Below are 15,457 nucleotides of genomic sequence, written 5' to 3'. Positions count from 1 at the left end.
CTCGCAGTGCAGAGGCGCAAGGTTCGATTCCCGCTGCGTCCTTCCTGTGTGGAGTTTGCATGTTCTCTCCATGCCTGCTTGGGTTTTCTTCGGGTATATTCCAAAAAGATGTGTGGCAGGTTAATGGAACACTCGACCAGTTCAGGGTGTCCCCCGCCAACTACCTGAAGACAGCTTGGATAGGCTCCAGCACACCTTGTGACCCTTGTGAGGGAGGATGAGCGGGTCAGAAAATGGATGGATCAATGGACAGGTTCATAAAACTGGTGCAGCCAGCCATAATGTATGGTAGCTAAAGATGTTAATGTTCTCTTTTCGAGTGACCAAACTGAACTGAATTTTAAATGGGCTCATCAGAGGTACAGTCATGTTTAGATGTTTTGGAGACAAATTTAGAGAGACCGGACCTTGAACGTTAGGACACGTTCAGCAGAAAGATTGTGAGTTTATTGGTAGAAGGACAATGAGGATGGAGCTAGAGGGAGAGGAGGACCTGGGAGAGGGTTCATACTCACTGTATATATTGGAAGACGTAGTTGGAAGATTAGATGGGAAAGGACGACTCTCTGTAGCGACCTCTAACGGATTAAACCAAAAGACTAGATATAACGGCATTAACTATAATGGCCTACATATTAAAAATGTTTTCAATGCAAGAAAAAGTGCATCGTGAAAAACGGCGGTGTTGTTAAATATAATGAAAGCAAAATCAAACAATTAATGTAAGAGTGGACGATTCAGAGAGCTGGTTCCTCTTTTCGTCTGTTCGCTCAAGATTAACAGCAGCACACTCCCAACTTCCTCGTCCAAGTCGCAGTTGCTGTGCTCCTCATTTTGAAGCACATTGGCAATGGAAGCTGCTAGAACGAAATGAGGAATAATTTCGGACCCGGGACTCTGGCAGAAGAATTTTATTAAACTCGTCGTCATAGGAGTGCTCGTTTAAAGCGGCGGTGAGTGTTTTTCTTTTCCTTTTTTTTTTTGTATTGTGACATCACTGTCGAGCTAAGGAAGCCAAATTGTCCTAAAAATGAAATTAAACATTTTTCATCATCAGGTGTGATCAAAAATACAGTGAGTGAATTAGTTTGGAGTTTCGAGCGATTTTATCCTAGCATCAACAAAACGTTAGCGTGCACCTACCTGACTGATGCCTTTCCAATTTTAAACTTTTTTTTTTTAATCCTGGGAAAGATTCACACAGGTTCACTAAATTATCCTAAATTATCCGTGGTCCGTCGGGACGAAAATATCTGTGTTGAAAGAGTTTGAGTGTTTTTAGCACTGTTCCCATGTGTTGTCACAAATAAATAAATATGTCATGCAATAGGAGGCCATAGTCATGCACGAATGCACGATTTTTGAAAATATATATACATGTAGCCTATATTTATTTAAAATGGGAGAAATCCTCCGTGTGTTATGAAAACTTTTCTTAAAAAAATGCCAACATTACATCATACCCAAAATCATTATTTTATTGTCTCTTTTGCAAACTATAAAATTCCATGCAAAATTTAGTCCAATAACCTCCACAATTATGCAAAGGAGCATGTAAACTCCACGTTATTGGTCATTCATTCAACATTTTAGCATAAAAAGTCAACTAATGATGACTGATAAATCATGAAGACATTGCTTCTTATCTGTTCCATGAAACACAGTGCAACGTGTCCTGTAAACATGTGATTCATTCAATCATCAATTTTGTGGATCGAATTAAATCAATCTATGACAAATGTCAAATTCTAAGACAGGGGCTGGTCACGTCAGGCTGGTCCAATCACTTTACAGTTTGTGGCAAATGGCAATCTAAAGCAAATAAAGTTGTTTTTCTGGCCAAACTCTTTTTTTTGTATTTTTATTGGAGCAGATAAAATGCTGTTATTCTTCACTTTTAACAGATGTTACTTTTTTTGCCGAATCCCTTCTTATTATAAATCAAGCAAAAGTTGTAGTTTTTTTTTAAAGATTTATATTTGCTTTTTGTGATTTATGATTGCAAATTCAATTTGTTGTTAAAAATGTATACATCAATCAAAAACAGGAACATGTTAAGAATACTGTATTGTATGTAATAAGATTAGATGACTATGCAGAAAAAACATGACTACGATGTGGCCTGTGACTAAAACAAGTTTGACACCCCTGATCAACTGAGTTATGCTTTCGAGTTGCTGGTTTGAAGAAATGACTTTCACAATAAGATCGCAACCAGCAGAGGGTACAATTTAAGCCCAGCATCAAAACTCTAGTTTGCTGCCCAAAATGGGAACCAGGAGAAATCAAAAGAGAAAATAAAAGGGAATAGAGCAAAGTAATCACTAAATTTCAAAGCTTGTACATACAGGGGATCCTAATTTTTACGACGGTGTAGATCCAACCCGAATTAATTCATGAGTCTGATTATGTCATATAACACTAAACACAACAGTGAATTCGTAATTATTTGGATGAAATATTATTTATATTAATAATATTTATGTGAAAAACACTTCTGGGCCATGAAAATAAGACGAAGGTGTATTTGAGCATGGCGCCCTGTGCTGCTGCTTTGCAAATTACTTAAGTGTGCTCCATTTGTCACCTCCAAATCCCATTTTTGGGGGGGGGGGACCCTAACCACTCGAGCACCGGGCCATCACAAAAACCACACTAAATAAATCATAGCCAGTATTATTGATTATCTTAAAGTGGGCCAAAGTGACTGATTCAATGCTCATTCATCAGTCACTCACATTTTTAACTTCTATTCTTTACACACATGTTTAAGGATTTGCAACTATACAGATAATATGCCACTTTCAACCATGCTCCACAGATCAGTCACCCAGTCATTTATTCTATTTATACACCATTCATGGCATTTACTTACAATATACCTGTTCAGCCCTGCAGGTTCATTTAAAGTTCATTTAAATTCACACACGGTTCCTCCTCTTTTGTTTTTTCTTGTTCACTTGAATATCTTCATGTATCGTTTGCCCAGTTCCTATTCCTTGGTGGGACTTCCTTGGTTAAGCTCATCTGAAAGCAATTTTCCCTATCCATTTTATGACATGATCTCTCTCAGCAAAACACGCACATTGACACACAAATGCTTTCGTTTGCCAATGTTTCAAAAACGTCAGTGTTTTAGCTAACACTTGTACAAAGCTAAACAATATATTAGAAGGAACATAGCCATATTGTAGAATAGGATTAAATCATCTCTCCATCAATTTACAATACAATACAACACAAGTGATATATCATTGACACAGCAGGAAGTGGTGGATGATTCTTGAAATTATTTCGAGAGAGCCCCACTTATTTCCTTGTTGACGATATATTGGCTGGGAGTGCCAGCCCATGTGCCTTAAAGTCAACCAACTGCGCTTGTAAATGGATAGAACCACGAGACCCCGCACAAAACAAGGACCGATGTGTCAGGACTGACATTGCAATGCTCATTATCATTAAAATGAATGAATCGACGAAACATTCTTGGCATAGCAACTATCCCGTTGAAATGTGACTCATGGTGCCAGAGATGAAAAGTTGAAATCATCGCTAGTCTGTTTTTCATTTTAGGCACATTTTTTTTTGTCATTATTGGTTATTTTGACAAAATTTGTCAGAAAGGAAAACTTCTTTCAAACTTTTAATATTTATATCCAACAATTACAGTTTTTTTCTGATGGCTTCAGCAGATTTATTCATAACTATTGGCTATTTTTGCAAAACCTTTAACACATACTGTAAAACAAAACTTTTCACCAAAAATGTCAAAACATTGTAGTTCTCTTGCAAAAGCAAATAAGTCATGCTTAACTGTTAACACCTTTGTAAAAAAAATATTTTTGTATCAAACTACTAACACATGCGATTGCGATTTTTTTTCTCTCCTAGGGCAAAAGGAGGACTTGTCCAATACATAGGGGTGCTGAGAAAATAATTCCTAAATATATTCTACAATATCACATAAAATGCTGGAAGGGTCTTAACTGGGGGCTACACCGGGGTGTTCAAACTACGGCCCGGGGCCATTTGCCAGCCCGCCATCTATTTTTCAGCGGCATGCATGACAAAAAAAAAAACATTTGACATGGGCTGGAAGGTTAGTCAAAAAACATGAAGATGGGGAGAGTGAGAAGGGAGTGCGTACTGTTAAATTTTCTCCATATTCAAAGATACAAACCATTTGTGATTAAAAGGACAACACAATTTATCTTCACAACTCTGTAGTGGAAGTCGCTGATGGTGTAGTGGTACACTCGCCAGACTTGTGTGCCGGCAGCGTGGGATCGGTTCCACTTAGTGATGGTGTGGATGTGGGTGTGTATAGTCATTTGTTTCTACATGTGCCCTGTGACTGACTGGCGACCAGTTCAGGGTGTAGTCTGCCTTCTGCCCGAAGTCAGCTGGGATAGGCTCCAGCAACTTCCCGCTACACTCTTCAGGATAAGCGGTGTTGAAAATGGATGGATGGATGGAACACTGTGGTGAATAATGCTAATTCAATTTTGGAGGCAAAAAAAGTTTCTTCCATTTTGAGCTCTTTGCCTAATATATGAAAACATCACATTCATGATCCTCAAGTAACTGAAAAATGGACAGCTAACTACACTTTTTTTGTGTTTTTGGTTCTGAATGTGGAGATGGGTTTCGGCTGCTTTCAGTGCAGAGCTGGATCTGATCTGTGGGATAGCGGGCTGTTGGCCACCCCAAAAACTTGGAAAACCCCTCTACTATTTGCTTTCACACCTTTCACAGAAAACTGAGGACACTACAAACAATATATGCATATTTTCTTGACTGACTTAAGCGTGTTTAAAAAAGTTGAAGAATCTTAAAGTGGCCCTTTCATCCTTCTATTTTTCTGTATCCGGCCCTCAAACAAAAAAGTTTGGACACCCTTGGGCTACATAGATTTCTGATGGTGGGCTATACACACACACACACACACACACACACACACACACACACACACACACACACACACACACACACACACACACACTCTTTTGGTATATTCTCATCTCAACACAATGACCGAAAGTCTCGAAGCAGTTCAGTGTGGTTGTATGCGAAAATTTATATGACCACAGTATCTGAGCTGACTGGTTCTGTTCTTACACAGTTACAGTCAATAAAAACATCAAGCGAAACTGCACTCCAGATATCGCATGGGCAGTCAGCTGACTGCATAAATGTCAAAAGGAGCATTTGTCCTCTATATATCGTATCTAGTGATTTTCTAGTTGTCTGGCTCCCAGTCACATTTTAGACTTATCCTCCTGACTACCAGGAAAAAAAATGTTGTCCAATCACATTTATTTTGACATTCCCCAATCTATGTGAAGTAATTGGACTCCTCCAAAGAAATTTTTGAAATCCCACTACATTTTTTAAACAGGCTCAAATACACTTAAAACAACTCAAACAACACTTTAACGTGTTCATAAGAGTCTTATAATTAAAATGCCAACAGCATTTCAAGACAAAATGTGGTCGATAAAAAGTATTACTTTTCCTCTTCCCATAAAAAGTGCTTGCACTGAGGGAAGCCATTTTCTTACTTTTTGTAACCCCTACAAATTTGGTATCATTGGAAAGCACTGAATGTCCTCTTTAGAGTAACAAAAGGACTTAATGCGATTGGAGGCACTGGGTGGGAGATATTTAGGTTCACAAATGTCCTCTACAGAGGACAAATTTGAACTACTGGTAGTCAGGAGGATATTGGCGATATATACAAGACAGTATTGTACAATCAGAGATGGTTTAAAAAATCTCTCAAATAGGCATCTTACATGCTGTACATACAGGATGTGCTCTGATGGAGCTCAATGGATACTCCAGAACAAGAGCGTAATATGAAGTCATGATATACTCGAGTAGCATTTTAACAATCTTACAAGCCATAAACGTTAACCACAGCTATTAGTAACGTTTAAAAACAACAAAACTTTCAAAAAAAATATTGCAAAGGAATTCTTTGATGACATCTCAAAGTCTCTTCTGCTCTCGTTCTCAAGTAGGAGGACGTCACCATGGGCTGTGTGGGCTCAAAGGAGGACCGGGACTATCTTCGGAAAGGGAAGAGTGAGGTGCAGAATAGTTCACAGGCAACCCACTACGTCAAAGATCCCACGGTAGGAAATTCTAAAACTGTAAGCAGTTACTATGATAGAAATGTAGTTAAAATTAACACAAACAAAAAAAATAATAATCCAACCAGTCCAGTCGAAAGATTGTACTTTTTTTTTCAATAATGTGGGAGGAAACCAGAGTACCCGGAGAAAACCCACACGGGCACGGGGAGAACATGCAAACTCCACACTGGAAGGCCGGAGCCAGAATCGAACCCTGCACCTCTGCACTGTGAGGCGGACGTGATGAACCGCCATGCCGACCCGTCCACTTTTATCTTTTATCCTAAAAATACATGTCGTTATATGACAAAAAGTCCGCATAAAATTGTTGTTGGGTTGCAAATTAGGAATGGTTAGATTTGGGTCCAGGGAATTTGGACAATTGGAAGGACTGGGTAGCAGTGCACTGCTGCCAGCTAGTAAGTGTGGTTCCCCTGGCCGTTGCTTCCTGTCTTTCACACAAAGTGAAGAAAGGAGAATTGATGAAAGCAGAAGCAGAGCGTCAAAAAGGCTGGAGATGCGTGATTAAAACCTCACTATTAAGCAACAACCAAGATCACTCAACCTTTAGATGCAGCATGATATAGCGCACACAGCTAGTTTTACTTCCTGGTTGCTTTTTATATACTGAGCAAGTGAAAACCTACCAACAAGACCCAGATATTTAAAGCTGATAAGAATAAGCCCTTCCTTTCTGTCAAATATGTGCTTGTACTTATGTTTGTTTCATGTGTTACTATGTACTCAAATTCTTTTTTTTTTTGTCCACAGAGCAAAACACCCTCCAATGCAAACATAACAGATGGTTTGTACAACTCTCTTTTACATTCTTCTTCTGCTTTATCGTCACCCTCCACTACTTGTATTTGCATCCTCTGTAATGTATTACATTGCCTGGCCTCGCACTTATGCAACGTTGCTTGGCACCATGTTGGGCAGTACACACAAGCAAGCAAGTTCAACACGCAAAGGAAAGAGAGTAGTTTTGGCAACGGGATGGCATCCTATGTCATCGTCGCAAAGATCTCAGCACTAAAACGGGATGGTCAGTCACATGACTGACAAGTGCCTAATATTAAGTACAGTGGAACCTCGAATATTGAGCATCATTTTTTTTGCTGGATGTTTTTTGGCCACCTCAATATCCTATCATTGTTTCTGTAAGAAATACAGTAATGGAAATAGGAAACTATCACTATAATCTGACGTTTTTCAACTAAAGAGACAAATGACATTTCTTGTGCGGCGGATGGGCTCCAGAAGCTACCATTATGATTAACAGAGGCAGGTTTAAGCGTAAGAGGAGTTGACACTAAATATAAAGTATTTAGTGAGGGTGGCAGGTGAGGGTATGTGTGGTATTGACATTGCTATGAAACAAATCTAAGGATGGATATTCAACTATGAGCCCTCAAATATACACAGACGACATTCTCTCCTTCCATGTTGACGCAGGGGACACCATTGCTATCGCACTGTACGATTATGATGCCATTCATGATGGAGACCTTGGCTTCAAGAAGGGAGACAGACTTAAAATTTTGGAGGAGTGAGTAGAGCCACCAGTGACATATCTGCTTTCTGGCTTGATTCATTTATAGAAACGAATTTCAATCAATGAATATCCTTTGTTGTCTCTCTGTTTAGATCAGGGGAGTGGTGGCGAGCGATGTCGATCTCGACAGGTCAAGAAGGCTTCATCCCCAGCAATTATATTGCGAAAGACACCCTGGAGGCGGAGGAGTAAGTAGACTTACACAAGTAACACTATGACCTTACAATACAATAACAACTTCATCATTAGAAGGCTGATCTGGTTTGTAACAAGGAATAGAAGAGAATGTGTCTTTTGCTGCCATGGCGCAACTTTTGTGGTCTCTAATATTAAAGAATACACCCGAAGATTAAGGACTAATTGCCAACACTTTTTTCTAAGCATATCAATGAATTGCCTTGACGTCATGAGGTTCTGACAGTGTCGTCACTTTACAAATGTATTTTTAATATTATGAGTCAGAAGAGCACGAAATTAGTAGGGATGTGTCACGTTGCGCGGTGGTGGTGGACCCCAAAAAGCAGGCAGGAGGGAGGAGCAGGGTCAACTTGACAAGTTGTATTAAAATACTAAGGAAACGAAATCCAGAGCCCACAAAGTCTGGAAAACAAAACGAATCCAAAGTAGCAAACAAAAACCATGTCATAAGCTAAAAACAAACCAACAGAAACAATGACAGCAACTAACACGACAGCAACAAAAACACAATGACCCGACACTGAGTGATCGTGCTGGGAGTCCTTTTAAAGCACTAATTAGACAACGACCAACAGGTGTGCAGCTGCAGGGAGAGCCCTACAGTGCCACCTGTTGGTCACAAACAGAATCATGACACAATGGTCCCATACAACTCGTTCATTTCCGATACGATACCGATATCGCAACCTAGTATACTGTCCGATACGATATCAATTTGATACAATATCAGCAGGAATGATGCATGCTTTTTTTTTTTGTGTATGAAATGTTCGAAGAGACTTGATCAAGTGATACTATTTAAACAAAGTCAGCGACAGTAGGTATTGAGAAAAGACACAGCTGAATAGAAGAGTAGAAGCGGCGTCTGGAATGGGCTGCTTGTGCATGAGTACTAATATCGGAGATTGGGATGTAGACAGATATAATCCAATCCTTGTTTTTTGTTTTTTTTAATTTTTTTTTTGCTGGGACACACCTAAAAATAAAGCATACAGTTCAGCCTATGACAAATGTGGACTTCAATACAAAATCAAGAGATGACTATATGAATCAAAAGTATAAATACAGTACACATTTTACAACCAACACTAGTTAGAGACATTAAACATGGTGAGGGTCTGTTTATGTTATTTCTTGGGCGTGTAAGGCTGTTCATGGAATCTGTATGTACAAACTGTTTGTCTGCCTCCCCCGATATTTCTCGACCTAAAATGAATAAACTGTATTTCTTTGTATTAAGCTGCATTTTTCATGATTGGGGAGCTCAAATGTGATTTTATCTAAATACATTCATTTAGCATGGCAGTGGTGTAAAATAAAAGCACAAAACACAGCTTGAAGGGAAAGTGAACCTTTTTTTGGATTGAGATGTGGTTTCTGCTCTCATGACTGTTTCCTGTTGTTGAGGTGGTTCTTTAAGGGCGTGAGCAGGAGAGATGCCGAAAGGCAGCTGCTGGCCCCTGGGAACAGAGTTGGATCGTTCATGATCCGAGACAGTGAGACCAACAAGGGTGAGTCAAGTTTAGTGCAGTTGATTCAAAACTTAGCACAGCTCAAACTTCCACTAAAGCTAAATGTTCCAAACTTATTTTAGCACGAAATTGTGCAATTTGATTGATATCGAACTCTTGCATATTGTGACCCTCCTAAAATAATGCCCAAAGTCATTTTTTCTTTTTTCCCCCCGAAAACATGAAAAACCGAACATAATTCTGATTGTTATTTTTATGAATAATTTCATTTCTAGGGTAGAACTGAATGATCTGTTCAACTAGGGATGCGGCCCATTTTTGCAGACAGCCATCATCCAGAGGAGATGTTTAAAGCAATAATTAAAAAAATGCTTCTATTAATATAAGATGATGACAATATGCCTCCATTTTGGCGTGCAGGGAGATGTGTCACAATTCAAAGCAGTTTGTGTCGTGTCTGATATGCTTTAAATACCTCAAGGTTCAAAAATTATAGCACATTTACCCTCTATTCTTGAGCCTCGCTGAAATTTGCCTGTTTTGATGGACCAGTCCTGTCTCATCCAAATGAGCCACCGTTCAGCCCATCCCATCTTCCCAACAAGGAGTCCGGTTTTGGTTACCGTGTATAGGAGAAATTGAAGAGGTGTTTTTAAAATGCTCACAGTGGTGTAAAAAGTCGGGAAAGCAAGAACGAAGGGAGCTGTTTGGCTGACGGGGAGGAGCGCTGATGAGGCCACCTGAAGAAAATCACACAACAAGCAGAAAGGGAAGACATAATAACGGGAAATAACCAAACTGCGACCAAACACGTTGCACTATCAAGACACAAAAAAGAGAATTAAGCTACTGTGAAGTCAAACCCAAAGTCCAACATAACCACAAAAGATGAAAATGACAAACATGATGACTTTTAAAAAATATATGCATGAGCATGAATGGTCTTGTGGTTTCTTCTCACAGGAAGCTTCTCCCTGTCCGTCAGGGACAGTGATGGCCCATCTGGTGATACGGTTAAACATTATAAAATCCGTATGCTGGACAATGGAGGATTTTACATCTCTCCCCGGATCACATTCAGTACCCTGCAGGAGATGGTCAAACATTACAAGAGTGAGTATGATTTTCCTTAGTTTTGATCTTGAGGAAGTCGATCTAAACACCTAAACCATCTTTATGTGGTGACAATATCTGTTGTACTATCGGATGCTAAATTTGCACTCTCATCTGACCTTAACTGAACTATAAAACTTTTTGACCCAAAGATCGTTTGTGTTAATATGATAAAATCAAAATATACTGTAACAGGTCGTGTACGGGTAAATCAATTTCTCATTCCGTCCAGAGCAAGGCGATGGCCTTTGCCAGACCCTGACCAACCCTTGCCTGAGTCCTAAACCAGAGAAGCCTTGGGAGAAAGACGCCTGGGAGATCCAAAGGTCATCGCTTAAGCTGGAGAAGAGGCTTGGCGCTGGCCAATTTGGAGAAGTCTGGCTAGGTACAACACATTCAAGCACCTTTCCCACTCTGTGGTGATGTCTGTTTGGAGGGCGGCATTTCACTGTCTTGCGTTCAATGTTGTTATGTGTTCAGCTACATACAACAAACACACCAAGGTAGCAGTGAAGACCATGAAACCTGGGAGCATGTCAGTGGAAGCCTTCATGGCTGAGGCCAACCTGATGAAGACTTTACAGCATGACAAACTGGTGCGACTCCATGCTGTGGTCACCAAGGAGGAGCCCATTTATATTATCACTGAATTGATGGAAAAAGGTATGTGTAAGTCTTGTCATACTCGAACATGGTTTTAATTGTAGTTCAATCCAAAGAAGGAGAGAGAGAGTGACCCGCGCAACAAGCAGGTTGTTCAGTACATTAGCATTAGCACTGTTGTATTACATAACCAATAACTACAGATAGCTATCATTTAGATTTTGTTTGATTTGAAGTTTTGCATTTACTATGTGAAATGACATTGAGAGGTCAGGACCAAGAACTTTCTAAGCAGATATATGCCAAAAATGCCCTTTTAAATATGAACAAAATAAGTGCACACGTGCAAAATATGCCCTCTTAATTAATTTAAAATTTCACGTTTCATTTTTTGGCGGCACGCTGGTTGACTGGTTAGCACATCCGCCTCACAGTGGTAGAGGTCATGGGCTTCATTTCTGAGCCCCGGCCTTCCTGTGTGGAGTTTGCATGTGCTCCATGCCTGCGTGGGTTTTTTCTGGGTGTTCCGGTTTCCTCCCATATTCCAAATACATGCATTATAGGTTAATTGAACGCTCTAAATTGTCTGTCGGCTGATTGAACGCTCTAAATTGTGCCTCGGGGTGATTGTTAGTGTGAATGGCTGTTTGTCAATATGTGTGCCCTGCGATTGGCTGGCACCCAGTTCAGTACCCCGCCTGTTGCCCGAAAACTGGGAAGGGCTGCTGCTGAGATTAAAGGAATTAAGATGACTAAGCCCCATTTACATGGATTTACCTTTAAGATGTATGCCTGTGCTCATGTATGCAGGTAGTTTGTTAGACTTCCTCAAGAGTGATGAAGGCAGTCGCATCCCACTTCCCAAGCTGATCGACTTCTCTGCCCAGGTAATAGTCCCTCAGTCTCATTCAGAGCTTCAGCCGTCTAATTAGAAAATATCCACAGTTAATGTTGCAATGTGAATATGGCTTACGTTGGATTCGTTGAACCACACGCATAATGAGACCAAAGTAAGGCATGAAAGTGATTTTCCCACCGTAGTCATAATGTATGATTTAAGGGCAAAAAAAAAAGCTTATTCTGCTAATTGTATGACATTATTTTCTTTTCAATATCTTCCTAATAATCCTTTGTAGTTTATTGTTTCAATTCTAATCAACAGACAGCACATTGTAACATAACACAGATTGTGTAATGCTGTATCACTGCAGTGGTATCGCTGCAGTGGTAAACCAACAAATTGAAGCTAACAGAAACTGAAAAGTCTCTTCTGCAACTTAACTGAAAGATTTTTCATTTTGTCACACACAGCGCGAAGTTTTGGTTCTTACTCTTCCACTGTGACTTGTTTATTCCTAGATAGCGGAGGGTATGGCCTTCATTGAGCAAAGGAACTACATCCACCGAGACTTGAGGGCTGCCAACATCCTGGTCAATAAGGCTTTAGTATGCAAAATTGCTGACTTTGGCCTCGCCCGCATCATCGAAGACAATGAATACACAGCAAGAGAAGGTACGACATGCTACACAGTATTATTTAATTTTGTCTTCAATTAGCTGCCTGAATTTTAGTTTTTTTTTTCCACGTATGAGCTGGAATATTCTTTTATGGTTCTCCAGGAGCAAGATTTCCCATTAAGTGGACCGCCCCTGAAGCCATCAACTACGGCTGTTTCACGATTAAGTCAGATGTCTGGTCTTTTGGCATTTTGCTGACTGAGATCATCAGTTATGGACGCACACCGTACCCAGGTAACAACTTCGGTGTTGATGCAGCATACGCTGTTCCCCCCTATCCCCAATATCACAATTTATCATTCAAGTCACTATTGTCATTAAACAGTGGGTGGAGTTTTCTCTCTTTTGCTATTTTCGAAGATGCGTGCAGTTAGATCAGGGCGTTTGCGGCGGCCGTGAACACAGCCAACTTGCTTCCCTTTAAATTCAGTGCAGGTGGGGGGGGGGGGGGCGCATAATCTCCATAGCTGGAGCCCATGCAGGAGATCGATGTGCGCAAACGTTAATAAGGAACTGCAAAAACATTTCCACTTGCGGATGATATAACGTAGGACAGAGCGATCATAGGTCACCGTTGAGAAGCGGCCTTCATCTAACGACCACACAATCTTTGACAATGCGATAAATCCGTCGTGAGATTTGATTGCCATCGCAAATCAATCCACAGGAGTTCCGTCTCAATGCTTCTCAATGCTCAAGACGTTGTTATTTACCAAATTTCAATGGTGAATTTCATGAAGTGATTTGTATTTTCAGGGATGACCAATCCAGAGGTGATCCGTTCACTGGAGAAGGGCTACCGAATGCAGCGTCAGGACAGTTGTCCCAAGGAACTCTATGACATCATGCTAGAATGTTGGAAGAACAAACCGGATGACCGTCCAACCTTTGATTACCTGCAGAGTGTCCTGGAGGATTTCTACACAGCCACAGAGAGCCAGTACCAGCAGCAACCATGACTCACAAAGTCATCGTTTCTGTGCCACTTCATGATGTAGAGTATTTGTACAAAATCTTGAGAGTATTTTCCTATGTGTCCTTGTGTACATTCATCTGTTACCCCTTAATAACCTGATGTCTCAGCAGGCTGTGGACGAAATTTCTTGGGGAAAACAAACGCACCACTTTGACTGATTCCTTCATTTTCAGCGATTGTGTTATCAAAAGTCAAAGTCTCATGAATTGCGTGTGACTGCAATTTGCATCATTTTTTAAAATAGATTACAAAAGTATGTGGGATTATGAATAGTAAAAACAGTAGTGAAAGTTGAAAGGATAGTTCGTTGATCCAAATTTTAGAAAGAATGAGGCCTTTTTTTCTATTTACCACAACAAGCACTTCCCAATACATACTTCAACAGGTTTGACAAAGCGCTTTGTGCTGTTCATTTCAAACTGAGCATTCAACTGCATACTGGTGAGCAAAGTCAAAAGTTTAAAAAAAAATCTAAAACTATTAAGTGCTGGCTATCAACATTTCTTTGTCTTTGTGCCTTGTCCCATGCTTAAATTATATTTTGCTTTAGTTTTTCATTTGGGCAAGAAAGAAAGCTCAGTCACATACGGTACTATATTAGCCTTCATTTTGTTCTTTGGAAAAATAACTTATATTTTCATGTAAAGGCCAAATAAAGTGCTCGCATTAAGAGAAATATTAAACAATAAAAATGACTTTTCAATGGTCTTTTTGGAATGTTTATAAAGAAATGATGATTAACATGATGTTCATTCTATATGTAGAATCAAAAGCCCAGATTATTATTTTTTTAATGTTTTACCTTGTTTTGTTAGTGGCAATTCAAGGGAGTTTAATACTTTTCAAAGAACAAATTTGAATATTAAAGAGGCATTTATTGGTAGTCAGTAGTCAACTGGTTACCACATCCGCCTCACAGTGCAGAGGTGCAGGGTTCGATCCCGGCTCTAGCCTTTCTGTGTGGAGTTTGCATGTTCTCCCCGTGCCTGCGTGGATTTTCTTTGGGTAATCCAGTTTCCTCCCACATTCCCTAAACATGCATGGCAGGTTAATGGAGCACTAAATTGTCTCTTGGTGTGATTGTGAGCGCGAATGGTTGTTCGTCTGTGCAAGCCCTGAAATTGCCTGGCAACCAGTTCAGGGTGTACCCGACCGAATGCCAAAAGACATCTGGGATAGACTCCAGTACACCCGCGAACCTTGTGAGGATAAGCGGATATGAAAATGGATGGATGGTAATTCCAGAGGAACAGGAAGTTTGATTTAGACTTTAGTTCTTTATATGTGAGGAGACGACTCTACTCACATTCATTGCATGTTCTCCCCCTGCCTCTGTGGGTTTCTCCGGGTACTCCTGTTTCCTCCAACATTCCAAAAATATGTGTGGCAGGATAAATGCTCTAAATTGTCCCTCGGTGTGATTGTGAGAGCAGATGGTCGTTTGTGTGCCCTGCGATTGGCTGGCAACTAGTTCAGGGTGTACCCCGCCTATGGCTCAATGACAGCTGGGATAGGCTCCAGCACACCCCGCGACCCTTGTGAGGATAAGCGGGTCAGAAAATCGATGGATTTGCAAATGGAATGCACTTTCAAAACGCCATTGCAGAACATAAGCTCGCAAAGTCAGAAGCAATATTTTCACATATTCCTTCTCCATTGCTGTTGTGTTTCTTCTTATTTCAAGAATAGTTAAGAATACAAAGACGGTCTGTTGTGATCTCGGTTTGGGCAGAAATGAGCTCAGAAATTCGGCTTACCTGCTTGCTTATGCTTGACAACTACAGGATCCTGTCCTCCATCCATATTCAATCCAAGTGTGTTAACATGTCCTCAAGTGACACACACAATCCTGGAAATATGTGTTCCAAATATATATATATATATA

At 40.2% G+C, this 15,457-nt stretch overlaps 1 protein-coding gene across 2 annotated transcripts; it reads left to right on the top strand.

Moving 5' to 3' along the window:
* The first annotated feature begins 680 nt into the window (after window positions 1-680).
* Window positions 681-14,052, top strand: hck (HCK proto-oncogene, Src family tyrosine kinase). Of its 2 annotated transcripts, none has more exons than XM_019863152.1 (13): window positions 681-953; window positions 6,024-6,137; window positions 6,909-6,942; window positions 7,593-7,686; window positions 7,785-7,880; window positions 9,298-9,401; window positions 10,326-10,475; window positions 10,708-10,860; window positions 10,956-11,138; window positions 11,889-11,965; window positions 12,438-12,591; window positions 12,699-12,830; window positions 13,353-14,052. In XM_019863152.1, the coding sequence occupies exons 2-13, from the start codon at window positions 6,036-6,038 to the stop codon at window positions 13,553-13,555; spliced, it is 1,482 nt and encodes a 493-aa protein (XP_019718711.1). In that variant the 5' UTR covers window positions 681-953; window positions 6,024-6,035; the 3' UTR covers window positions 13,556-14,052. The 2 variants fall into 2 exon arrangements, with proteins under 2 accessions (XP_019718711.1, XP_019718709.1); XM_019863150.1 differs by having other exon boundaries at window positions 684-953; window positions 6,021-6,137.
* Window positions 14,053-15,457: the final 1,405 nt, after the last annotated feature.

This window comes from Hippocampus comes, unplaced genomic scaffold (assembly GCF_001891065.2).
Source record: "Hippocampus comes isolate QL1 unplaced genomic scaffold, H_comes_QL1_v1.1 scaffold1, whole genome shotgun sequence".
Taxonomy (NCBI): Eukaryota; Metazoa; Chordata; class Actinopteri; order Syngnathiformes; family Syngnathidae; genus Hippocampus; species Hippocampus comes.
Note: the sequence above shows the minus strand (reverse complement) of the source record. Positions and strands in the feature narration are given on the sequence as shown.

Excerpts from the sequence above, each read along its gene's own strand:
- hck (XM_019863152.1), top strand. The coding sequence starts at position 6,036 with ATGGGCTGTGTGGGCTCAAAGGAGGACCGGGACTATCTTCGGAAAGGG. Across the intron at positions 7,881-9,297 it reads GACACCCTGGAGGCGGAGGA|GTGGTTCTTTAAGGGCGTGA; the intron begins GTAAGTAGACTT and ends CCTGTTGTTGAG. Across the intron at positions 10,476-10,707 it reads GATGGTCAAACATTACAAGA|AGCAAGGCGATGGCCTTTGC; the intron begins GTGAGTATGATT and ends CATTCCGTCCAG.